This window comes from Perognathus longimembris, chromosome 1 (assembly GCF_023159225.1).
Source record: "Perognathus longimembris pacificus isolate PPM17 chromosome 1, ASM2315922v1, whole genome shotgun sequence".
Classification (NCBI taxonomy): Eukaryota; Metazoa; Chordata; class Mammalia; order Rodentia; family Heteromyidae; genus Perognathus; species Perognathus longimembris.
Genome location: NC_063161.1, coordinates 49424124 through 49448510, shown reverse-complemented (window position 1 = coordinate 49448510; position 24387 = coordinate 49424124). Strand labels below are relative to the sequence as shown.

Sequence of the window (24387 nt, the reverse complement as noted above, 5' to 3'; positions counted from 1 at the left end):
AAAGGAGCCCGCTGCTGCCATCCGGCGCGCTCCAGGCTGGTCCCCGGCCCGCCGGGGCCCCGCGCCGCCTGGCTGGCCTGGGGCGGTCCCACTTGGGGTCTTATGCGGATTCTGTAGGAACCCTCTATGACCTGCCGTATGCACTCCTTCCTACACCCCGAAGAGAGCAGCCCCTCAGATATGCAGTTCTCTGCTCTCCGTCATCCCCCTCCCCTTGTCATACCGATCCTGCCAGCTCCGCTTCCTCGGATTGTCACCGCTCCAGTTTCACCCAATTGCAATCAACCGAGCTGGAGGCCCCATCCCCCCTCTAGTGTTCCTGGATGACCCCTCCTTATCATTCCAAGATTCCTCTAGACCTCCATTCCCCGCCCCCTTTAGGGCAGGACACCTCTTTTTCTAGCCCATTCTCAAAAAACACTCACTGGGATCACGTTTTAGTGTGAGACTCACTCTTATCCTCTCCCTCTCCCCCTCCCCCAAGGTCACAAGATTCCCCCTACACCTTTCAACCCAGTGCTTCTGAGACTTTGGAGGACGGAATAAGGTCCTGGGATTCAAAAGTGTATGTTCTGACCCACACCTGGAGTAAATTTTTTTTTCAGTTAACACTCAAGACTCATAGAGGAGGGGATGATGATGCCTCAGCCCTAATTTTGTTGTCCCACTATGGCATGATCAATTAAAGAGAGATTGTTTAACGACCCATCTAAGAAGGCTTTGGTGGGGAAGCAAATGCCGATAGGCTGAAGGCACAGTTAAGGGAAAGGAAGTTGTGGCCAAGGTTCTATGGCATTGACTGCTAGGGTCACAGGTTGGAGGGCCTGGAAGAGAATGTTTTGAGATCAATTTGGACTACAACACCCCCAGCGCGAGGAGGTTGGGGAGCACGGAACCCTCTCTCGCAGCCCGGTAAGGATCCACCCTCTGATACACCAGGATCCGTCAGTAGCCCAGGGGCCAATCACAACCTTCTCTCTAGGAGGAGGCGGGAAGTTGGGCGGAGCTACGCCCCGCTTGTCCCCGCCCCTTGTCTAAGCAACCAATCTCAACGCGTCTAGAGGAGTGAACGCAATCAGAATAGCCAATGACGCCGTGAAGCGTCCTGAGCGCTGTGGGCCCCGCCTGGTCAGCTGCGAATGTGAGGGCGCAAAAGCTTCTGGGTTCTGTAGTTTTCACGGGATGCAAAAAGCGCCAGACTCGAGTTTAGCCCTCATCGCACAGTCCCGGGGCCGCGTCTACTTCGCTAGACCCGGCCCCGGGGGAGAGGCAGTGCGGGGAGGAAGAAGGCGGGGCCACATTACAAACAAAACAAAACAAAAACTACTGGTTGCGGGAGGCAGCGTCCAAGGAGGCATCTGCTCCTCCCAGAAGGCGGTGCAGCCGCCAGGACGGGCCCCGCGGAGGTTTGTGGGGCGGGTAGCTCCCCTCCTCATGGAGGCTCGGAGGCTCGCGGAGTGGGGTGGGCGGGGGACTCCATGTCCCAGCATGCCCCGCGCCGGGCCCGACCGGCCGCGACTCCGGGCTTGGCCCCGGCCCTAGCTCGTCGGCGGTGAGTGGGGCGCGTGGAGGCTGTAGTCACGGTGGCGCCCGCGGGGACGGAGGAGGGAATGAGTGAAGAGGAGCAGGGCTCCGGCACTACCACGGGCTGCGGGCTGCCCAGGTGAGCCGCCTCGTCCTGATCTCTGCTGGTGCGGAAAGCGTGGGGGCGGTGCACAGGGGTAGCGGCGCGGCCCCAGCATGCACCTGGCCTGAGGGTTGTTCCCGGCAAGCACTGGGGTAGTGGGCAGCGGTTCCCGACATGCACTGGGCCAGTGGCCATCACCTCCAGCTCTAAGTAGTTTGGGTTGGCTCGGTTCCCAGGTGGCACTGGAGTACTGGGCTTTATGCCCCCTATATCTAGTGCATTTGGTGGGTACTGGGTTCCTGGTTTGCACTGTGCCCGGGAGCATGCACTTCCAACCAGCACTGGGGCACAGGGCCTCTCATCTTAACGGAGACAGGAAACAATACATTACCCACTTGACTTGGGGGGCGGGGGAGTGGACCCTGCTTTTCCACCTCCACCCTACTTTGTACCCAGTCAAAGAGATGCTCTGTTGCCTGGGGTCCTCTGGACCCCATCCCTCCCATAAAGGTGCTTAAGTGTGGTGTGCTTGACTAGGTGGGTGCAGAGAAGGGAGGTGTGATGTGGGCCTTTGCCCCTTCCCCCCAGTATAGAGCAAATGCTGGCCGCCAACCCGGGCAAGACCCCGATCAGCCTTCTCCAGGAGTATGGGACCAGAATAGGGAAGACGCCCGTGTACGACCTTCTCAAAGCCGAGGGCCAAGCCCATCAGCCTAATTTCACCTTCCGGGTCACCGTTGGCGACACCAGCTGCACTGGTGAGGAAGGCTTGGGCAGCCTGGCTGCCCTATGTGCATTCTCAGGGCCCTGGCTTGGTGCTGTGGAGTTTCTCTTTTCACAGTCCTCTTCTCCAAGACCAGAGAAGGAGGGAGGGAGGGAGAGAGGGATGGAGAAAAGGAGGGAGAGATTTCAGTGGGGAAAGCCACTGGCTGGATTGGGAGAACAGGGCTGTGTGAAGGTGGATGGGACTCGGGAGAGTTGGAGGGGTGGGGTGCCACAGGGATCTGACAGGCCCTCATCATCCCAGGAACAAAAAAAGGACGGACAGAATTGTCAGTGGATATGTGGGAGAACCAGTGCCCACTGCACTAAGCTCGGTGTCTCATGTTGAGCATGACTATGAGAGCTGCTATGGCTGATGACTAGTCACATACCTAGTCAGTGGCAGGGCAAGCCTACCCTGTGTAGTTCCAGCTACCTATTTATTGAGAGCAAACCAAGTGTCCTGCAGAGGAAAGTAAGGCAGGGGAGCCCCCAAAGTGTTTGAGCTTGCAAGTCCTGCTTGGCCTGACCTAATTCTGGGAGCGAATGGCAAGATAAGGGCCCCATCATCCAGCCATTAGTGGAACCCTTCCAGTCTGGGGCCGGGGGGTGGTTGATCTGAGGGCCGGTTGGCACCCTGTGGCTATGAGGAGAGGTTGTGGGATGTTGGTTTTTCTTCCGTCCACCCAGTGATCGCCAGTATTGCCCACATCCCCTCCCTCAGGTCAGGGCCCCAGCAAGAAGGCAGCCAAGCACAAGGCAGCTGAGGTGGCCCTCAAACACCTCAAAGGGGGGAGCATGCTGGAACCAGCTCTGGAGGACAGCAGGTGAGGGAGGAACAGCCAAGGCAGGCCCCGATACCACCCCTTTCTATACACCCCTACTATGCCCCCTAGGCCTTGCTTGGTAACGCTTGGCTTGCTTCATCTGACCCCTTCTGAGGATTTCCTCTGGAGCTGACAGGGGGCTTCCAGGGCTTCTGTTGCCGTGAAGAGATTCTTGGAGGAATAGCTAGCCCCTTTGAGGGGTTGTGGCTCTTTGGGGTTAGGGAAGGGAAGAATTGGGTGGAGGCTGAGGTTGACAGCAGTCGTTCCCCGACGATGCCCTCTTTTTTTTTTTTTTTTCTAGCAAGATGTCCTTTCCTCTTTCACACTCAGGTTGGGGATGGTTGCTCCCATGGTTCTTGGGTAGGAAGAGACTTTTTTTGAGACTTCCTTTTCTCAGTTGTTTTGAGCCAGTGTTGGGCAGCAGAGGATCCCTTGAGAAGGAGCTGTTACTGAGCCTAAGCGAGGCTCATATGGGAAGTTCTTTTGGGATGGGAAGGTCAGGAGGACCTTGCTCCCCACCCCTCTCCCCCACGTGGGTGTGAATCCGAGGCTCCCTTCCCCTCGGGAAGTTCTTTTTCTCCCCTAGACTCTTCGCTGCCTGAGGACGTTCCTGACTTTGTTGCTGCTGCAGTCGCTGTTCCTGTTCCATCTGTTCCATCCAGGTATCCCGGCTGTCCTGAGGGGGTTGGGGGGCGGCCCTGGCTCCCCATCCTGAGCAGCCCTCGGATCCAGGCTGGTTAGGATGAGGAAATCTGAGAATTCTCCTCAGCTTTGGCCTGTGCTTTGTTTTCCCCTTCAGAACTCCCCCCATGGAGATGCAGCCCCCCGTCTCCCCTCAGCAGTCCGAGTGCAACCCTGTTGGTGCCCTGCAGGTGTGTCTCCTGTCCTTCTTTCCCATGTCTTCCTGAACCAGGGCCATAGGGAAGGGTGTGTGTGTGTGTGTGTGTGTGTGTGTGTGTTGGGAGGGAGCAACTACTTATGCTAAGCCCCTTTGCACACCCTCCCATCCTTGCTCTCACCTAGAGTCAGCGGCTCCTGGTGCCAGTGTGGCTCCAAGGAGCCTCTTTTTGCTCAGCTTTGTGCTCCGTATCTCTCTTCCAAGGAACTGGTGGTGCAGAAAGGCTGGCGGTTGCCAGAATATACAGTGACCCAGGAGTCTGGGCCAGCCCACCGCAAAGAGTTCACCATGACCTGCCGAGTGGAGCGTTTCATTGAGATTGGTAACTGGGCAGAAGGGGGTTCCCGAAGCTCCTGTCCCAGCAGTGTAGAACTCCAGCCCGGGACAGGAGGTGCCGGGCCCTGCTGGCTCTCCTTGCTCCGCAGCCCCGTGCCCAGCTTCCGCCTCACAGCCTCTTCCTAGCGCACTCGGTCCCCCCCTTTCCTGGCCTACCAGGTTCTCAGGTGCCCAGGCAGGTCCTCCGCTCCACGTTTGGGATGGCATCCTGCGGGGGAACCTGGTCCGTGGGGATTAGAATCCAGCCCTCCTCTCCCCACATGCAGGCAGTGGCACTTCCAAAAAGCTGGCCAAGCGGAACGCGGCCGCGAAGATGCTGCTTCGTGTGCACACGGTGCCGCTGGACGCCCGGGACGGCACCGAGGCCGAGCCTGACGATGACCACTTCTCCATTGTGAGTGGCGGGGCGCCGGGGGTTGGGTCTGTGACTTAGGAATGAGGGGGCCCTGGGCCCACTTCTGCCTATTTTCCTACCAGACCTAGGGCTCCTGGGGCCCCTCCCGGCCCTCCCCAGCCTTGACTGTGAGCCCCCCTGGTGAGGCTCAGGGAGGCCTGACTAGAGGCAGGGGCCCTGTGAGCTTGTTCCTGGGGTAAGGAAGGCAGCCTGGCCACGGGTCTAGGGCCTAGGTGTTTACTTAGAATATAGACTGGTAATCCCCAGGGTTTAAGGGGGTGGAGGATGAGGATGGGGTGGGAAGGCCAGCGGGAAGCAGCATTCTTGGGGCTTAGAAGCCTTTCTCTCCCTGACCAGTGGCTGTTTCAATGCCTGGGTCCCACAGCCCCTGGCAGCACCTTTTTGAAGTTTTCCATCCTGACAGGGTATGGGCTCCCGTCTGGATGGACTTCGGAACCGGGGTCCAGGTTGTACCTGGGATTCTCTGCGAAATTCAGTGGGGGAGAAGATCCTGTCCCTTCGCAGCTGCTCCCTGGGCTCCCTAGATGCCCTGGGCTCTGCCTGCTGCGGCGTCCTCAGTGAGCTGTCTGAGGAGCAGGCCTTCCATGTCAGCTACCTGGATATTGGTATGGCCATTCGGGAAGCTGGGAGATGGGTGGGGGGAAACGGGACACGACACGACTGGAGCAGAGCAAATAGAAAGGGTCAGCAGGGGAGGACGTGGACCTGTTTCCTGTGTGTGGCAGCCTCCCTCCAACACTGCCTCCCCTCTCTTTGGTCTCCAGAGGAACTAAGCCTGAGTGGGCTCTGCCAATGTCTAGTGGAACTGTCCACCCAGCCAGCCACTGTGTGTCATGGCTCAGCCAGCACCAGGGAGGCAGCCCGGGGCGAGGCTGCGTGCCGGGCCCTGCAGTATCTCAGGATCATGGTGGGCAGCAAGTAGAGCCCCAGCTGGACTCACAGACGCACATCCTTTGCTCCCTGTTCTTCTCGCCTCTGGGCCTTTGCACCTGCCCATCTGGAACCTTCTGGAGGTGCCCTTTCTACCTCTGATACAGACTGCCTGCTCTGAGGCTGAGGAAAGCACAGGGCAAGGAGCCAGCGACCACAGGGCCTTAGCTGGCTCAAGACCTGTCCTCATTCTGGGAGGATGAGTGGGAAGGAAATGGGGCTCTACTAGAGTCCAGAATAAACATGCCGCACCTTGGTTTTGTAAACTCCTTCTATGGCCCTGAGTCGTGTGGGTGGCAGGGGTCGGCACTACATTCCTTCCACACTTTTAGCCCTTTTTCTACCTCCCCCCCGCCCCCATCCCGGCGTTCTCTTTGCTGCAGACAGAGGATCAGGCTCTCCTGGGAGAACCCGCAGGCCGTGCTGTTGGAGTTGGGCTGGGAGGTGGTGAGGGTAGTTGTTGTCTAGGAGCCTCCTCCCAACCCTTTAAAGTTTCGTCTCAACACAGATCCAGAAGCCAGACCATTTTATTTGGGGAGACACATGGCACTGTGGGGTGTGGGCCTTGCATGCAGACAGGGATGGCACTGTTACTTCTTCCCTAAGCGCTGAGGGGTAGCCAGGCTCCAGAACTCTCCAGCCACAGGACTCAGCCTCTCATTGCTCCAAGGCCCCTGGGCATTTCTGCCAAACCTGAGGAGAGATTCATCCTCAGACAGATCTCCCTGTGGACTCCCTTCCCAAGTCTCCTTTCCTGCCTCCTTGGCCCCTGCCCTTCCCAGCCCCTGCCACATTTGTTCCCTCTGAGACTCACCTCTGGGGCTGAAACAGGAAGGCTGGACTCCGGCCAGATCTCTCCATGGCTTGGAGCAGGGAGTGTAAGAGGGACCCAGGGGTCTGGGCTTGCTGTCTGTGGGGTCCATTGTCTTCCTATGGCAAGAAGTTGGAGGTGAGGGAAGATGGACACCAGTCCCAGGAGAAAGGAGTGGCCTCCGGGGGCTAAGGGGACATTTCCCTCAGCTGGGAAGCCGAATGACGATCTCGGTAGCATCTAACTAGAGCACCAGTCCCAACTGGACAAGGCACTCACTCACCATGAGGACCTCGGCTCCTTGGTCCTGGGTCTGTGGTCCTGCTGTGTGGCCCCAGTCCAGTAATAGCAACACCAGCAGCAGCACAGCCACCTGCCTGGAATCCATGCTGCCACCTACTTCCCTACAGCCACACCAGCCTCTTATACCTGCTGTCCCCCGCCACCCTCCCCCAGCCTGAGGGGGAATCTAGACAGGCAATGGAAATACATGGCTCCATTAAGAGCCGCCTGGGATCCCCTCCCATGGCCCCCCTGGGACTTCTTGCTCTCAGCCTCCCACCCCCAGCCCAAAGCCTGGAGTTATAGACTTTATTAGATGCATAAATCCTGTCTCCAGAGCTCAAGCAGCATCATTAATTGCAGATGCTTTGTCAGAGCCAGGCCCGGGAGGGCCTTACAAGAACCTCCAATCCCTCAACAGGTTGGAGAGCTTCAATCGATCACCCCTTGTTCTTAACATGCAGACCAGAGTATGGAGAAACTTCTGTCTGGGAGCTAGGGAAGGACAGAGTGCAGCCCTGACTCCCCGGTTTCTCCCCTTCTTGGGGTCAGCAAGTACATAGTCCAGCTGCCCGCTGCCTTTGAGCCTCTTGGAAGGCTGCACATGGGCTGTGGGTAGATGAGAGATACAGAAGGAAGCAGAAGGGTTTTGGAGTCTACAGTAGCTTCAAATCTGTTGGCAGGCCCCATCGTTACTAAGAGCATGGGGAGCTATCCTCCACAGCTGGAGCTCTGCTGCCACCCTGTGGCCATTAGTCCTCACTGCCAGGCCTAGCCATTCCATTTTTCTAGAACAGCACTTTTTAAGGAGAAAATTGGAAGGATGCTAGACTCTCTGGTCAGCATAGCTTTGGCCTAGCTGGCATTCTGGAATAGGAAAAGTCAGAGTCACTGATTCTCAGGGAAGGGCCCTTCAAAGTCAGATGGTGGTGCCTGCAAATCCTGGAATACCTGTTGGCATACTGGTGCCAGTTGGGTCTCTGGACTAAGCTGAAAGGGGAGGGGGGACGGACCATGCGGAGGACCTCTGGCTCAGCTGTGAGCAAGCTATCTATCCCTCTCCACCTGCTTCCTCACCTAAAACATTAACAAGAACAACTTCAAGGGTGAGCACTAGCTGACATACTTCTGTAGCCTGAGATCAAATATCCTGACACTTTTTTGGGTGTGTGTGTGTGCTAGTCTTGGGGCTTGAACTCAGGGCCTGGACCCTGCCCCTGCTTTTTTTTCCCCCTCCTCAAGGTTAGTGCTCTACCACTTGAGCCACAGCCCCACTTCTGGCTTCTTGGTGGCTAATTGGATATGAGTCTTATGGAATTTCTTGCCTTGGTTCGCATTGAACATAATCCTTAGATCTCAGCCTCCTGACTAGCTAGGATAATGGGTGTGAGCCACCAGCACCTGGCTCATCAGTATATCCTGTAGTTCACTTCTTAGAAAGGAGCATTAAGCACAGGATTAGCTGGTTTTGAATCACATTATAATTCTTGTGTGTTGCTGTGCTGAGGTTCAGAGAAGCAGAGCTGTGGGGCCAGGTGGGGCATGGCACACAGTGACTGAGCTCAGGTTACAGCACCACTCTTGTACCCCACTGTGACTTACCTAAACTGCAGGTCATCATCAATAAGATGAAATAACTCGCATGCTCAAGACCCTGTATTCGTTCTCCAGCACTAAAACAAACAAAAAGCCCAAACCAACTCCTCCAGTTATCAAAGGCTGAACAATAAATGGGCTAAATGGGAGACATTGAGTTCCTTGCGGAGAGCAGCCACTCTATTCAGCATCTTGCTGCCTCTCCTCCTAATACTGAGTGCCAATGAATAGGTTTGGGCTCTGCATTCAGAAAGAGGCTGGTCTAATTGGCTTCCTGTTTAGGAGATGTGAATGTTAAAGATGGGTTAACCCTTCCTACCTGCACACGGTTTCACCTTCACCATTCCCACCTGAAAGACCTGCCTTAGCTGGGCACTAGTGGCTCAGGCCTGTAATCCTAGCTACTAAGGAAGCTGACATCTGACGATCATGGTTCAAAGCTAGCTGGGGCAGGAAAGTCCTTGAAACTCTTATCTCCAGTTAACCACCAAAGAGCTGAAGTAGTGCTGTGGCTCAAGTGGTAGAGAGCTAGCCTTGAGCAAAACAAACAAACAAAACAAAACAACTCAAGAACAGCACTCAGGCTCCAAGTTCAAGCTCCATGACTAGTATGTGCACTCGTGTGTGCACGCACACACAATCTGGTATTTGGCTTCCAACTTCCTGTCTTACCCTTCCCTGGAGCCCAGGTGCTTCCTGACCACAGCATGAGGTTCCTGCCCCTCCCCCCCCCCAAGGAGGTTCTGGAGCCCTATTTCTATCAGTTGTCTACCAAACAGCAGCCACAAATAGCTTCTTACTTGTCTTCTGTCCCACTGGGAAACGTCAGGGAACTCAAGCATTCCAGTCTGGCTCTCTGTTCTTGTGGAAACTGTAGAGGAAATACAGACACAGGGAACTCTTACCTATACCGCGTCCCAGCCCTTGAATGTTGGAGCATGACCTGTTTCCTTGTGGATTCTTACCTGCATCCGGACCCACCTCCTCCTCCCGTGAAAGCTTCACTCCCCAGCCACACTAGAAGCTTGCTGCAGGTAGGGCCTTTGCTTTCTCAGGAGGAGGAGAGGAGACACTGGAAGGAAAGAAGGCTGGTGCCCTCACACTCTGTCCCCCGTGTGCATAAAGCACACATGTTCTCTGCTGAGTGTTCCCAAGACACCAACGGCCTCCGTCACCAAGACAGTTTCCAGATCGGTGCTCCCGGCCTTCTGTCTGGCTGGGTAGTTTGCATTATTTATCTGCCTTCTGCAGGCTGTATCTTCCCTGTACAAACAAACAGGGATGACAACCCCAAACATGAAAGCCCAGTGAGTGCTGAGCGGCCAGAAGGAACTGTGGTCAGAGTAGTGAAGCACCAGACACACTAAGCATTCTCTTGATGGTTTAATGTTATAACTGCAGCATAAATAAGGCACAATATATGTCAGGGCAGGGCGGGGGGGGGGGGATAATTGCTAGGTGGCAAGGGGAAGGGACAAGGGACAGTTAGGGAGAAGAGCACAAAGCCCCTGCCTCAGCCCCGCCCCGGGAGATTGTGAGAGCCTGCTCACAGGGGTCATGCTGAATCAGGTGAGGGAAGGGGAACAACTGCTTTGTAACAAAATAGCCCGTAGCACTGCATCCTCCCACCCGTCAGGGTCACCACTGGAGCCTGGGAGACCCAGGCCAAGCCGAGCTCCTGGATATGGAGAGGTACTGCTACATGTCAAAAATATATAGATGAACAGAGATATAATCAGAGATACACACTGCTTCCTTCTCCGCAGGTTCTATACCAGGATGCACAGCCTCCTCTGTTGGAGCTGGGTAGAGGCTCATCCCCTCCACGCCCCAAGGTGTGTGTGTGTGTGTGTGTGTGTGTGTGTGTGTGTGTGTGTGTGTGTGTGTGTGTGTTAGGAACGGGGTGAAGTTCTGCTGGTCCTTAACATAAGCAAGAACTCAGAGGGACATAGGGCCCACTCCTGCCCATCCGATGCCAGGGCAGGTTTTAGAGATAGGTTTGAAGGGAGACAAACGTAGAATTTGAGCTGGAGGATGGGGGGCGGCATTGTGTGGAATGAGGGGCTGGAGAATATGTGTGAGTGCTAAGGCAGAGGGTGGTTTTTAAGCAATCCCCATGCCCTGTAGGAAGCTCCCAGTTTGTCACCAGGTAATGGGTTTCAAACATGAGTGTGCAACACAAGTGCCTGGAGTGCTTGTCAACCCCACCCCCGGGGCTCTGAGCCAGAGGTGGTGAGAGCCACAGCTCTAAGGTCAAGTCAGGGGAACCTGCACTGCCAGCCCCCACTGAAAGGTACACCCTGGTCGCTACCACACAATCCTACGTCTGCTAAGGGCATAAGCTGCCTTAACCTACTTCCCTGGCCTTCTCCTGGTGCCGGGGGAGGGGGGTTGCTGGCCAGCAGCCACCTATGCTTGTCCCACAGGCTCACCTGGGGAGGTCGGGACTTCCCAGCTATGCACATGCGTGGATGCGAAACAGAAAGAGGAATCGGTTCTGTGCTAGGAGACGGATGAGGGAGGCTGAGGTGGGATGGGGGGGGGGTCCTCTAAATCTGCACTAGGACCCTCACCTCTCCTGTTCCTCTAACCTCCCACCCTGGTCAGACACAACTCTATATAAAAGCAAGCAGCGAGAGCATTCACCAAAGGCATATGTGATACACAGCCAGGAGATCTGCAACCTACACCGACTGATTATGAAAGTTGGTTGTTCTTTTTTTTTTTTTATACAACATATAATGTTACTGGAAGATGATCTGGGGATGAAAGAAGTTCACGAGAGGGGGACATTAAGTCAGGGAGCTATCTCAGGGGCTAGCACCTTTAAGGAGCCTCTCAGTGTGGAGCAGCAGAGCCTCAGAAACCCGAGGGAGGGTTTTTGGTGTCTGTTTGGTGGTTCAGGCTGTCGATGGATGGTACATGGCGACGGTGAAGCACTCCATCCTTGGGGATGGCGGTGCTGGAGGGCAGGTCCCTGAGCAGATGGTGAAGTGAATGGAGAAGGAGTCAAGAGCTGGAGAACAGGATAGGAAGGGATCTGGAGCTTAGGGCCAAGGAGAGGAGCTGAGGCAGAAGGCTGGCAGATCCGTGCTTCCCAATCAACAGGCAAGAGGTAAGGAAGCCGTGTGCTCTCCAGTTCTCCCTAGCCCCCGGGGGGGGGGGGGCGCTCAGCCTTCTCAACTCTGAGCAAGCTTTCTTTCAGGGAAGTGGGCCAGTGGGAGGGCAGGAGAGAAAGTCTGAGTCCTGTGTTCACCCTCAGCTCCTTTCTATAGGGTCCTCCCTCCTTCAGGCCCTAGAGAAAGGTCAAGGTCCTTAAGAGGAGCTCATACCCTCCACGGTAACTGTTTCTGGAAGACACAGATCAGGGGAGCATGACATGTGGCTGGCCGCCATAGTAAGGCAAGTGACATTCCCTTGACTAAAGAGAAGCTTCAAAAGCAAGCTGTGACTCCATTGCAGTGAGACTAAGGACCAACTCAAGAGTTGCTTGGGGTCTGTTTGGTTGATTAATATAATGGTTCTGCCAACGCCTCACATTTAGGTGACCAATACTCACCTCCTGCTGATGAAAACAAAAGACTCGAGAGAGTGACAGAGGAGCTAAGGAAATAAAAAAGCTCATCGACATAAAGTAGCCAGCCGGCAAGGGTCAGCCGGAAGAGCATGTACACAGCGACAAACTGACTCATAACTTGGAAATCATTTGCCTAATGGGGGAAGACAAATAGCCAAGGGTCTTAGAGAGGCTCCTTAGGAGCCATAAACTCAGTCATGCTTTAGGGAAAGGCTGCTAGTGGGAAAGCAAGACGATAAAAAAATGAAACAAGACTCAAAAGCAGAGGAAAAAAAAAAATCCCATGGAGCAGCCGTCAAAGAAGTCCTGAGCACAAGTTATGGCTGTGAAATTTTAAAGGCAAGTGAAGTCCCCAGAGGAGACGACATGCATTCTGTCCATCTGCCATGACATTTGCTAGTCTGATCACCTCAGGGGCTGTTCCTGTTGGGTCTCTGGTGGTAGAAGATGAGAAAACCATGTTTTGGCTCCTATGTCTTCCCCAGGTGTGGCTTGTTCAGCACGGACTCTGAAGAGCAGGAGAGGGAATTGAAAACAAATGCAGCAGAACACATCACCGGATTGGCTAACCAATATATCACTCTGAGGAGATGGGAATCTTGTAGCTTGGAGTGTTTTCTCATTCTTGTATGACAGCCAATGTTGGAAGACAAAATAAGAAAGGAAGCTGGCAGTTATTCTGTATGTGTGTTAAGGATGGAGGAGGAGAGACGGAGAAAGGACATTCTTGGTTTGAGCAGATGGCAGAAGGTGGCTCTGGGACAATTGGAAAGGTTTCATACTGAAGGGCTATTAAAGCTGACCTATCTATCCACAGGCCTCTGGCTTTGGGTCATTTCCTATGGCCATTGTAGAAACTGCATAGTTTAGAGCCAATAGAAGATAAGTCTTAATGAGGGAGAAAGAGGAACAAGAGAGATGAATTTCTCTCTCTCTGCAACTCAGCTTTTCAAAGTAAAAGTAGCTGAGAGCCAAAGTCAATAATCTCCCATGTAGGCAAGACCCTGGCCTCTTTGCTGACATTACTGTTATTTCTCTCTCCCTCTCCTCCCTCCAAACAATCTTGTACTAAAGGCAAGCCAGTCAGGGTTCTGGTCAGGGAGCTTCAGAGTTCTGGAACTCACACTATGGAGAAGCATTACATCTAGGGGGCAGAGTATGGAAATGAGTTGAAGAAACTTGTAGGACCTAGGAGCTAGGTGGGAGCTTGGTGGAAGAAAGCGAAGGTAGTCCCAAGGGCACTGGTGAGTACCGCTCAGGATGGGCTCTGGTGGCTCAGGCCTGGAGTCCTAGCTACTCAGGCTGAGATCTGAGGATCATGGCTCAAAGCCAGCACAGACAGAAAAGTACATAAGTAGAGCTGTGGCTCAAGTGGTAGAGTGCTAGTCTTGAGCAAAAAAGCTGAAGGATAGTGCCCAGGCCCCCAGTTCAAGCCCTAGGACTGGCACCAAAGGAAAAAAAGAAAAAGACACAGCTCAGAAGACAGATGTGTAAGGTTGTGAGACGAAGGAACAGCAAGGGGATGCCAGAGTCTCCTATATAACAGCCTCTATAAAGCTGATCCAAACTAGCATGGCAGAAGGCCAGAGTCAGTAATGAGGCCTGGGGGACAAAGAGGGAGAGGCAGGAGCAGAAAGATGACCAAAGGATGACAATATGTACACTTTGGCCAGTAAACTCTTGTAAAACATAGTTCACTCAGTAACCTGATGGAACAAGCTTTATAAATTATATTGTTCCTGTTTGCCCTGATGATTAGAACAGGAGGAAGAAGGAGGGAGAGAGAGGGAAGCCCAGGCAGGTCCCAGGCTTTCCGCTCTCCTTTCCATTACCAGGCAATATCTAACAATAAGGCCACAAGATTTGGTTGCCAAGGCTTAGTAAGAAGTGGGGAAAATATTCCACTGCTAGACTACAGAGAGTCAAAAGACAAAATGAGGTACCCAAATAGTTCTGGAAATAGATGAAAAAGGACTGGAACTCTTGGGGGTTTCTTTCTTCTCAATCAGTCAATCAATCAATCAATCAATCTCTTTTCTCTGCTCTTTCTGGTTTTGCTGGTAGGTAGGGAGAGGGAATAAAGCACATGGAAGAGCAGGAGAATACTGCTACTGCATACATAAAGGTAACCTCACATTCTCCATAAGTGAATGTTTTAACTAGGATTTAAGATGGGGAAAAGGGATCAATAAGCAACTATTGGGAGTCAAAGTCCTGAGTCCATGGGTGGCTGAAGATGGGACAGCAGGTGATACGCCATCAAATCTAACTTCCCTCTATCTAGCAGGAAGGAATAACAGGGTAACAAGCCACAGCTTAGTGAGGAAGAGAGAAAACTGAGAAACTCCAAATCTAGAAGTGCAAGGGTTAGTGTTAAGAGAGACAGGTATGCGTGCATGGGGCAGGGGAGATTGCTCGGACCATCTGGAAAGGCCTTTGGCTGTAGGTACATCAGAAAACCCACTCTTGGGGGATGTTCTATGTGGCTCTGGGGCTGGGTGGCCCCTAGTACAGGTGTCAAACGTACACGACCATGTGGCTAAAGAGGAAAGCCTCACGTCTTCGTCCATACTCACAACACACAACCCTCCCCCACTGCCATGTCCCAGGCTGATGGGAGTGGATAAGACAGCTCTCTTGGCTCTTGGGCGGTGAGCTCTGGCTTGAGACCTCTCCACCAGAGGAGGCATCATCTTCCCGCAGACTGTGACTGTGGGGTCATGATCACATGCGACTGTATGGGCATGCTCAGTTCTGTCCTTTGGCTGGCCATCTGAGTGAGGACTGAGGTGGCCACAGCCTCGGCTGCAGAGCGAACGCTGAGGCCATTGCTAGGCGCTGTTGCTGAGCTGTGCTGAATCACAGGGGCTGGAGACCCTGTTGGCTCCGAGCTTTCCTTGGGGCTTTCTGTCAGGAAGGAGGGCAAACAGCAGAGAGACAGTGGTTAGGAAACAGGCAGGATTCATTTTCTTTAAGTTCAAAGGCATCCAAAGGAAAATGAAACTTTTTTTTGGGGGGGGAGGGGGTGCCCCAGAATTCTGATTTCTAACTCATGAATGGGCTAGGAAAGGGAAGCAATGACTTGGCCAAAATAAACCTGGCTATCCCCAAAAAGCGAATCTCTGACACATTAATTATACTATCTAGCTTTCTCCATTTCTGCATAGTTCATTTGGAAGTGTTCCCCTTATTCCTTTCTTTCTTTCCCCCTCTCTCCCTCTCTCTCTCCCTCCCTCCTTTTCTTTTCGCCAGTCCTGGGGCTTGAACTCAGGGCCTGGGCACTGTCCCTAAGCTTCTTTTGCTCAAGGCTAGCACTCTACCTCTTGAGCCACAGCACCACTTATAGCTTTTTTCTGTTTATGTGGTAACTGAGGAATTGAGCCCAGGGCTTTGTGCATGCTAGGCAAGCACTCTACCACTAAGCCACATTCCCAGCCCCTTATTCCTATCTTTAAAGATAATTTAAAATAGATCTCAAAGCTTTAAGCTATCCTCTCTGATTAAATCCCAAAGGATTTGAATTGTTCCTTTTTATGTTCCTTCAGGCAACCCTGATAAACATCAAACTGAAATAAAATGGTGAATTTTTTTTTTTTTTGGTTGTGGTGCTTGAACCCAGGACCTGGGTGCTGTCCTTGAACCACAAGTCTAGTGCTCTACCACTTGAGCCACAGCTCCACTTCCTGTAATCAAGTGATATTATGAATGGCCAATCCTTTGTCAAGGTCCAGTTAACATGTAAAACCAGAAGAAGAGGGGCTGGGAATATGGCCTAGTGGCAAGCGTGCTTGCCTCCTATACATGAAGCCCTGGGTTCAATTCTTCAGCACCATATATACAGAAAATGGCCAGAAGTGGCGCTGTGGCTCAAGTGGCAGAGTGCTAGCCTTGAGCAAAAAGCAGCCAGGGACAGTGCTCAGGCCGAGTCCAAGCCCCAGGACTGGCCTAAAACAAAAACAAACAAACAAACAGAAGAAGACTATTAGGCCCTCCTATCAATTAGCTAAGCATTAATGATGTAAAACATTTACTGTGATATATGCCACTCCATTTAAAGTTATAATAACATTTTACTGCTTTATAGAACTATCTGAGCTGCATAAAAGGTAACTCATGACAATGCTCATTAGTTTTATTAAACATCGCCAGTGGCTCAGGCCTTGTAATCCTAGATTACTCAGGATGCTGAGATCTGAGGATCTCAGTTCAAAGGCAGCTCGGGCAGAAAATCTTCAAGACTCTATCTCCAATTAACCAACAAATAAAACCAGACCAGAGATATGGCTTAAGTGGTAGAGTATCAGCTATGAGCAATCAAGTTTAGTGAGAGCTCAAGGCCCTGAGTTCAAGCCCCACCACTGGCACAAAAATAAAAAACAAAAGACAGCCTCTTATGGCTGCTTAAACAGATATGTGTGAAATCAAGGCACGTTTCCTACTGGGAATATGTGGTTTTATTTTTTCCTTGTTACAGGGTCTTGCTGTGTAGTCCATGCTGGCTGGTTCTGACCTAGCCTCCCATTGTGCTGAGATTATGGGCATGTACCACGAACACACTCAGTCCTCGTCCTCCTGAGGAAATTAAGCAGGATTTTTTTTTTTTTTTTTTTGCCAGTCCTAGGCCTTGACTCAGGGCCTGAGCACTGCCTCTGGCTTCTTTTTGCTCAAGGCTAGCACTATGCTACTTGAACCACAGCACCACTTCTGGCCATTTTCTATATATGTGGTGCTGGGGAATCGAACCCAGGACTTAATGTATATGAGGCAAGCACTCTTGCCACTAGGCCATATTCCCAGTCCCTTAAGCAGGATTTGAACCCGTCGATCAATAATCTTTTTGAAATGCTTTCCTATCTTCACTTATCGACTACCACATTAATCTGGTTTCTTCCTACCTTTCTGGCTGGACCTTCTCAGTCTGTGGGTTTTTCTTATGTCTTTGACCTTGGAATGTTGGACTATTTCAATGTTCTATCCTGGAAGTACTTGTTTGTTTTTTCTTTTTCTAGCTCTGTTCCTTGGGATTGCATTGAATTTGGTGATTTTGAAAACTGTATGGTACTGACTCTCAAAAGTGGCATCTTTAGCTTTTTCTCTGAACTGTTGAACCATGTAACCTATGTGATATCTCCACCTAAGTTTTCTTTTCTTTTAGTTAGGGTTGCACTATATAGTTCATACTGGCCTTGGAATCATGATTCTTTTGTCTCAGCCTAGCTTGGGTGCAATTTTTCTTCTTTTTTCCCCCCCATAGATGCCATTTCACCCGGCCTGTAATCAAACCCTGTAATTCTACTTCAAAATATCTTCTCAATTTAATTCCTTCTCACCACTGTCATGACCACTCTGGCCCATGCACACTGATGTCTTTGGCACAACAGTCCTGTTCAAATACAGGGAGGTTAGGATGAATACCTTCTACTGGTCCCCAATGGAAAATAAAAGTTGTGATCTTTGCTATGATCAGCAAGATTCTAGGAGAAATAGTCCAATACCTCATCTACCTTATCTCCACCAATTCTCCACGCTTTTTTCTCTACTCCAGCCACAGGGGCCAACTTGATGTTTCTAGAGTATTCTGGGCATGCTTACTCTCTGTGGGTCTTCGCACTTGCTATTCTGGCCCGAAGTACTTTTGTTTCTACACAAATGCATGACTATCTCCCCCATTTCCTTTAGGTCTTTATTTAAAAGCTGCTTCATTTAAAATTTCAATCTTGCTTACAATACTTCCAATTATCCTTCTTTTTTTTGAGACAGGATTATGTGGCTTAGATTATCTTGATTTTACAATCCTACTCGCTCAGCCTCACATGTGTAGAGATGTTCACCATATCCAACCTGTTTTGTTGTTCTTGTTGTTGTTGTTGTTTTGTCAGTCCTGGACCTTGGACTCAGGGCCTGAGCACTGTCCCTGGCTTCTTTTTGCTCTAGGCGAGCACTCTACCTCTTGAGTCACAGCACCACCTCTGGCCGTTTTCTATGTATGTGGTACTCGGGAATTGAACCCAGGGCTTCATGTATACAAGGCAAGCACTCTTGCCACTAGGCCATATTCCCGGCCCATCCAACCTGTTTTATTTTTATTTATTTTATTTGTTTTGTTTTTGTAGCCAGTCCTGGGGCGTGGACTCAGGGCCTGAGCACTGTCCCTGGCTTCTTTTTGCTCAAGGCTAGCACTCTACCTCTTGAGCCACAGCGCCACTTCCAGCTTTTTTCTGTATATGTGGTGCTGAGGAATCGAACCCAGGGCTTCATGTATATGAGGCGAGCACTTTACCACTAGGCCATATTCCCAGCCCTTATTTATTTTTTGGCCGTCATGGGCCTTGGACTCAGGGCCTGAGCACTGTCCCTGGCTTCTTTTGCTCAAGGCTAGCACTCTGCCACTTGAGCCACAGCGCCACTTCTGGCCATTTTCTATATATATGGTACTGGGGAATCGAACCCAGGGCTTCATGTATACGATGCAAGCATTCTTGCTACTAGGTCATACTTCCAGCCCCCTGTTTTATTTTTTATTATACTTTATTTGGTGAGTCCTGGGGCTTGAACTCAAGGCCTGAGCACTGTCCCTGAGCCTTTTTGCTCAAGGCTAGCACTCTACCACTTTGAGCCAAAGTGCTACTTCTGGTTTTCTAGTGGTTAACTAAAGATAAGTGTCTCACAAACTTTCCTGCCTGGACTGGCTTCTGGCTGTTAAGTCTTTCTTTGAAGGGGCTCCTCACTCACTCATCAGCCGGAAAGTGTGAAGCACATTAGGACAGGGTTAGGAACAAGTAAGACTCTCGGGACAGGCACACCACTGATTTTGCTTAGGCTGCTGGCCACTCACCTAAATAGCCTTGAGTCTTCTTCTGTAGTGCAGTGACTGGGCAGTCTTTATGAGCTAACAGTAGCTGTTTCAACTGAGCCACCTCATTGCGTAGTAACGTGACTTCATTCTGAGGGGAGGGAAGAAAAAAATTAAGAAAATGCATCTTTTACTCTTGGACTCCCAGTGGTTAGCCCAGAGGAAAGATAATAGGCTGCCTAAATTTTCCCTCCCAGATTAAGACATAATTCCTGATCCACAGTCTTCAGATAGCCCTGGGCCAGTCTAGTGATGCATCCAATGACAGCAGGACCTACAGTGAAAAGTGAGGTCTCATAAAAGAAGGAAAAAAATCACTCCTACTTGGGTTAAAATATGACTATACTAAAACTAATAATGCATATACTCTTCAACTGAGAAAACCTATGTCTAGGTATTAAAAAAAACTATTTTCTGAAGTACACACAATACTCATTGCAGCATTAGTGTTCTAACAAACTATCAGTACCACAGTGTATGATACAACCATTCTCAGAATTTAATATTAAACAGCTATTTAAAAGAATGACAAAGATCCTCATATCTGTGGTGAGGTTGCTGGATACTGTTAAACCATTATTTATGTTTGAATCAACTCACAGTCCTGCCAACTCACACACAAAAACTAGAATTGAAAATATATTTGGGGCTATGAATATGACAGGAAGGCATATACCAGATTTAGCTACAGGGATTTAGCTACAGCTCCCAGAATAGAACTGGGAAAATAAATTTAAAATGGCCTTTTCTCTCTGTGTGTGTGTGTGTGTGTTTGCATGTAAAATAACAGAAATGTTTTGATATACACCTTACATTATTTATTTTTTCAAACTGTTGTTTGAACAGGGCCTCACACTTGCTAGGATGTCCTCTACCACTTCAGCCATGCTCCTAGTCCACAGTTCTATGCTTTAGTTATTTTTCAGAAAGGTATTTTTTTTTCTTCCTTGTCCTAGGGTTTGAACTTGAGTCACAGCTCTACTTCCAACTTACTTTTTTTTTTTTTAAATTTATTGGAGATAAGAGTCTCACAGACTTTCCTGCCTTGAACCACAATCCTCAGATCTTAGTCTCCTGAGTGGTTAGGATTACAGGCGTGAGCCACCAACACCTGATCTTCAAGAAGGGTTTTGCATTTTTGCCCTAGACAGCATGGACCATCATCCTATTTCACACTTCCAGGAAAACTGTGATGACAGGCACCTGCAATTGTCTAACCACAGGGTAAGGGCCTTACTCCTTCCTTCCTTCCTGCTTTCTTTTGTTCCTCCCTCCCTCCTTCCTAACAAGCTCTCACTACATAGCTCTAGAACTCATGATTCTTCTGTCTTAGCCTCCTACTTGGTGCTGGGATTATAGTTGTGTAGCACCATGCCCATTTTTTTTTTTTTTTAGTTGGTCGTGGGGCTTGAACTCTGGGCCTGGGTGCTGTCCCTGAGCTCTTCAGCTCAAGGTTAGGACTCTACCACTTAAGCCACAGCACCACTACTGGTTTTCTGGTGGTTAATTGGGGATAAGAGTCTCACAGACTTTCCTGGCCCAGCTGGCTTTGAACTGTGATTCTCAGATCTCAGCCTCCTGAGTAGCTAGGATTACAGGTGTGGGCTACCAGCACCTGGCCAGATTTCTTTTTGTATGGGCTATGATCTCAGTTAGATTCTACTGATGATTTAAAAAGAGTACTCCAGGGTACTTAATCTCTTATATTTCATCCTAGTAGGTCTGCATTTTACATGTGTGTGCGTGTGTGTGTGCGTGTGTGTGTGTGTGTGTGTGTGTGTGTGTGGTACTAGGGATGAACTGGGGGCCTGGCACTTGTACCTACTCTGTCATGGCTCTGTCATGGAGCTACATCTCCAGCCCCTGAGTGGGCCTGTGAATGCTTCATTCTAGTGGCAGATTTGAAGGTAGACAGTGTGTTTTTCAGGGACACTAGGGAAGACTTCTCAGCTCTGTTAGGAGACTCTGCGTTCTCTGTTACAACTTCTGGATATATGCTAATTCAATAATGATCATTTTCTATTACATTGTCTTACTTTTTTTGGGGATTCAGGCCCACTCTTTAGATAGATTCCACAATCCCCCAAAGCATCCAGGGCCCACTCACACTCAGCTGGATGTTCTGAGAAGTGAGTTCCTCAGCCTTCTTCTCCAGGGAGGACACCCACAGCTTCCGCTTTTGGCGGCAGCGGGAGGCTGCAGCCCGGTTGCGCTCAAGAAAGCGCTGCCGTCGTTCATCTGGATCTTCATCCACTGTGCGTCGCCGGCGTCCCCCAGTGCTAGGGGTGGGTTGGGCTGGAGACACCTGTTGCCCAGGAAGGAAGAGTAGTTTTTTTGTTTCAGACAGGGTCTTAATATGTATAATCCAGGTTTGCTTTGAACTCACGATCTGCCTAAGCTTCCTCAGTGCAGGAATTACAGGAGTTGGTGGTACAGACAATTAAGAGTACTTGATAGGGGCTGGGGATATGGCCTAGTGGCAAGAGTGCTTGCCTCGTGTACATGAGGCCCTGGGTTCAATTCCCCAGCACCACATATACAGAAAACGGCCAGAAGTGGCGCTGTGGCTCAAGTGGCAGAGTGCTAGCCTTGAACAAAAAAGAAGCCAGGGACAGTGCTCAGGCCCTGAGTCCAAGCCCCAGGACTGGCCAAAAAAAAAAAAAAAAAAAAAAAGAGTACTTGATAGAACATTAATCCTTTCCAAATCAACCCTGATGCTAGATAGATTGTATGGTAGAGATCTGGGAAAAGGATGTAGAAGTCTCTGGTAACAGCAGGCTTTGCTACTATCTATTATAATACCCTTAGCATGTGCTTTCTCGTGCTCTCTGTCTCTCTGGGTATAGAACTTGAACTTAGGGGCTGGGAATATGGCCTAGTGGTAGAGTGCTTGCCTCAAATACATGAAAAAGCCAGAAGTGGCACTGTGACTCAAGTGGTAGAGTGCTAGCCTTGAGCAAAAAGAAGCCAGGGACAGTGCTCAGGCCCTGAGTCCAAGCCCCAGGACTAGCAAAAAAAAAAAAAAGAACTTGAACTTTGGTTCTCTTACTCTCATTGGGCCGTTTTGCTTGCACTGGTGTTCTACCACTTTGTGCTACAGCTTGTGGCATGTCTAGTTTTTTGGTGGTTAGTTGGAGTTAAGAGTCTCACAGACCTTCCTTGCTTCGGCCTGCTCTGAACCTTGATTCTCAGCTTCCTGATTATCTAGGATTACACGTGTGAGCCACTAGTGCCTGACTTAGCTTCTCTCTTTTGTAGCAAGTGATTTCTCATTCTGCATCCCATTTACACAACTGAAAACAAATTATCACTGAGACACACAGGGAATAACTAGGGCTATGATTTTTTTCTTTTTGGCCAGTCCTAGTCTTTTTCTATATATGTGGTGCTGAGGAATCGAACCCAGGGCTTCATGTATGTGAGGCAAGCACTCTTGCCACTAGGCTATATTCCCAGCCCCTGTTATTTTGTTTTGAAGTAGCAGGGAATCTCATAGGCAGCAAAATCAGAATTGAGGGAGAGCAATAGATGAACTTTTAGGGAAGAACATAAAACTTGAGAATCTCTGATTTTGACAAGTAGTGTGTACAATTACATACTATACTCTATTAGGATTCAGAAAAGAAGAACAATTTATATTCAACTCAATACCAGTGAGCTATAGGTTATTATGGAGAGGTTAGATTAGCATATTCATCCCCACCCCATTCCTGGGATCAAACTCAGAGCCTTGTACATGCTAGACAAGTGGTTCTACCACTATTCTCCCAACCCAGTATATATTATAATTTATAATCAGCAATTAGTCAGCAGCAGCAGCACCCCTCCTTATTTGTCAATAGAGAAAAAAAAAGTTTAACCCCTTTAAACTGGATAGAGGAATGATTTTGTGTGTGTGTGTGGGGGGGGGTACTGGGTACTGAACTCTGGGTCTTAAGCAAGGCCTTATCACTTGAGTCACTCTTCCAGCCCCTGTCTTGCTTTATTTTTTTCTTTTGAGACCAGGCTGGCCTCAAGCTTTCTATCTTCTTGCTTTTTCCTCCTGAATATTGGGGTTTCAGGTATAAGCCACCATGTCTCTTTTTTTTTTTTAATTAAACTTTATTGACAAGGTGATGTGCAGAGGGTAGTTACATAATAAGGTAGTGAGTACATTTCTTGTCATATTTATTACACCCTCCCCCGTTTTTCTTTCCCTTCCCTAGTTCAGGTAAGCATACATACAATATCCAGTGTACCAAAATCATATACAGTAACCATATGGGGTACGCCAAAGGAAATTCCCCTAGTACATTAAACATAATGACAACAATAAAATCCTCCTGTTTCCTTCTCTTGGAGTTCATTCTGCTTAGCCCCATCTTATATAATCATTTGTACATAGCTGTTGAGCTATTGTGATCCTCTGATAGGTCTATCCTAGACCTATTTGTTTATTTATTTATTTATTTATTTATTTGCCAGTCCTGGGGCTTGAACTCAGGGCCTGAGCACTGTTCCTGGCTTCTTTTTGCTCAAAGCTAGCACTCTGCCAACTTGGGCCACAGCGCCACTTCTGGCCTTTTCTATATACGTGTTGCTGAGGAATCGAACCCAGGGCTTCATGTATAGGAGGCAAGTACTCTTGCCACTAGGCCACATTCCCAGCCCGGCCTTTTTATGTTTATTTAGTAATTGTTTGGTTTTAGATACATAATGTAAAGTTGCTGACCCAAATTTGTGGAAATTCCATTTGAAAAGAAGTTTGTCATTTTACAGACATGATCTCTACTGTTCTCCCTCTCACCCCCAACAATCATATATCAAGGAGACCATGCGCCTTTGTTCTCTGTGTTCTAGGCTTGTCTTGCTCAACATTCTTTGTTCAAGATCTGACCATTTCCCTGTGAATGCCATTATTTTGTTTGTTTGTTTTTGTTTTTTTTTTTGGCCAGTCCTGGGCCTTGGACTCAGGGCCTGAGCACTGTCCCTGGCTTCCTTTTGCTCAAGGCTAGCACTCTGCCACTTGAGCCACAGCGCCACTTCTGGCCATTTTCTGTATATTGTGGTGCTGGGGAATCGAACCCAGGGCCTCATGTATACGAGGCAAGCTCTCTTGCCACTAGGCCATATCCCCAGCCCCGAATGCCATTATTTTATAATTTCTAATCGCTATGTAGTATTCCATTATGTACAGGTACCACATTTTTTTTGATCCATTCATCTGTAGTGGGGCATCTGGGTTGTTTCCATATTTTGGCTATTGTGAATTGTTCAGTGATAAACATGGATGTGCAGGTTTCTTTATTGTATCCTGGATCCTGTTGTTCAAGATAGATGCCTAGGAGTGGTATGGCTGTTTCTTTTTTTTTTTTGTTTTTTTGGGGGGGTCAGTCATGGGGCTTGAACTGTCCCTGAGATCCTTTACTCAAGGCTAGCACTTTACCACTTTGAGCCACAGCTCCAGTTTTTGAGTGGTTAACTAGAGATTAAG

The 24387-nt window shown here is 49.9% G+C and overlaps 3 protein-coding genes across 9 annotated transcripts in view; 1 reads left to right on the top strand and 2 right to left on the bottom strand.

The window, feature by feature from the left end:
• Positions 1–1304: 1304 nt before the first annotated feature.
• On the top strand, positions 1305–6064 carry Tarbp2 (TARBP2 subunit of RISC loading complex). Of its 4 annotated transcripts, XM_048363336.1 has the most exons (10): positions 1306–1663; positions 2216–2385; positions 3114–3216; positions 3786–3878; positions 4016–4088; positions 4319–4436; positions 4717–4844; positions 5269–5470; positions 5630–5832; positions 5863–6064. In XM_048363336.1, the coding sequence occupies exons 1-9, from the start codon at positions 1611–1613 to the stop codon at positions 5785–5787; spliced, it is 1098 nt and encodes a 365-aa protein (XP_048219293.1). In that variant the 5' UTR covers positions 1306–1610; the 3' UTR covers positions 5788–5832; positions 5863–6064. The 4 variants fall into 4 exon arrangements, with proteins under 4 accessions (XP_048219312.1, XP_048219293.1, XP_048219284.1 ...); XM_048363327.1 differs by having other exon boundaries at positions 5630–6064; XM_048363345.1 differs by lacking the exon at positions 1306–1663 and adding an exon at positions 1753–1911 and having other exon boundaries at positions 5630–6064.
• Positions 6065–6294: 230 nt separating this feature from the next.
• On the bottom strand, positions 6295–13369 carry Npff (neuropeptide FF-amide peptide precursor). 3 transcript variants are annotated; one of them, XM_048363372.1, is made up of 4 exons: positions 9450–13369; positions 9285–9355; positions 6610–6725; positions 6295–6488 (listed from the first exon to the last, which is right to left on the bottom strand). In XM_048363372.1, the coding sequence occupies exons 2-4, from the start codon at positions 9324–9326 to the stop codon at positions 6386–6388; spliced, it is 261 nt and encodes an 86-aa protein (XP_048219329.1). In that variant the 5' UTR covers positions 9327–9355; positions 9450–13369; the 3' UTR covers positions 6295–6385. The 3 variants fall into 3 exon arrangements, with proteins under 3 accessions (XP_048219329.1, XP_048219322.1, XP_048219336.1); XM_048363365.1 differs by having other exon boundaries at positions 9285–13369; XM_048363379.1 differs by lacking the exon at positions 9285–9355.
• Positions 13370–13410: 41 nt separating this feature from the next.
• Positions 13411–24387, bottom strand: part of LOC125363898 (cyclic AMP-dependent transcription factor ATF-7) — a 99869-nt gene continuing 88892 nt past the window's right edge. For both annotated transcript variants that reach the window (XM_048363234.1, XM_048363243.1), the window contains exons 10-12: positions 21022–21219; positions 18897–19005; positions 13411–14968 (exon numbers count right to left, since the gene is read on the bottom strand). In XM_048363234.1, the coding sequence (XP_048219191.1) occupies positions 14751–14968; positions 18897–19005; positions 21022–21219 (525 nt within the window). In that variant the 3' untranslated portion in view covers positions 13411–14750. The remainder of the gene's footprint in view (positions 14969–18896; positions 19006–21021; positions 21220–24387) is intronic.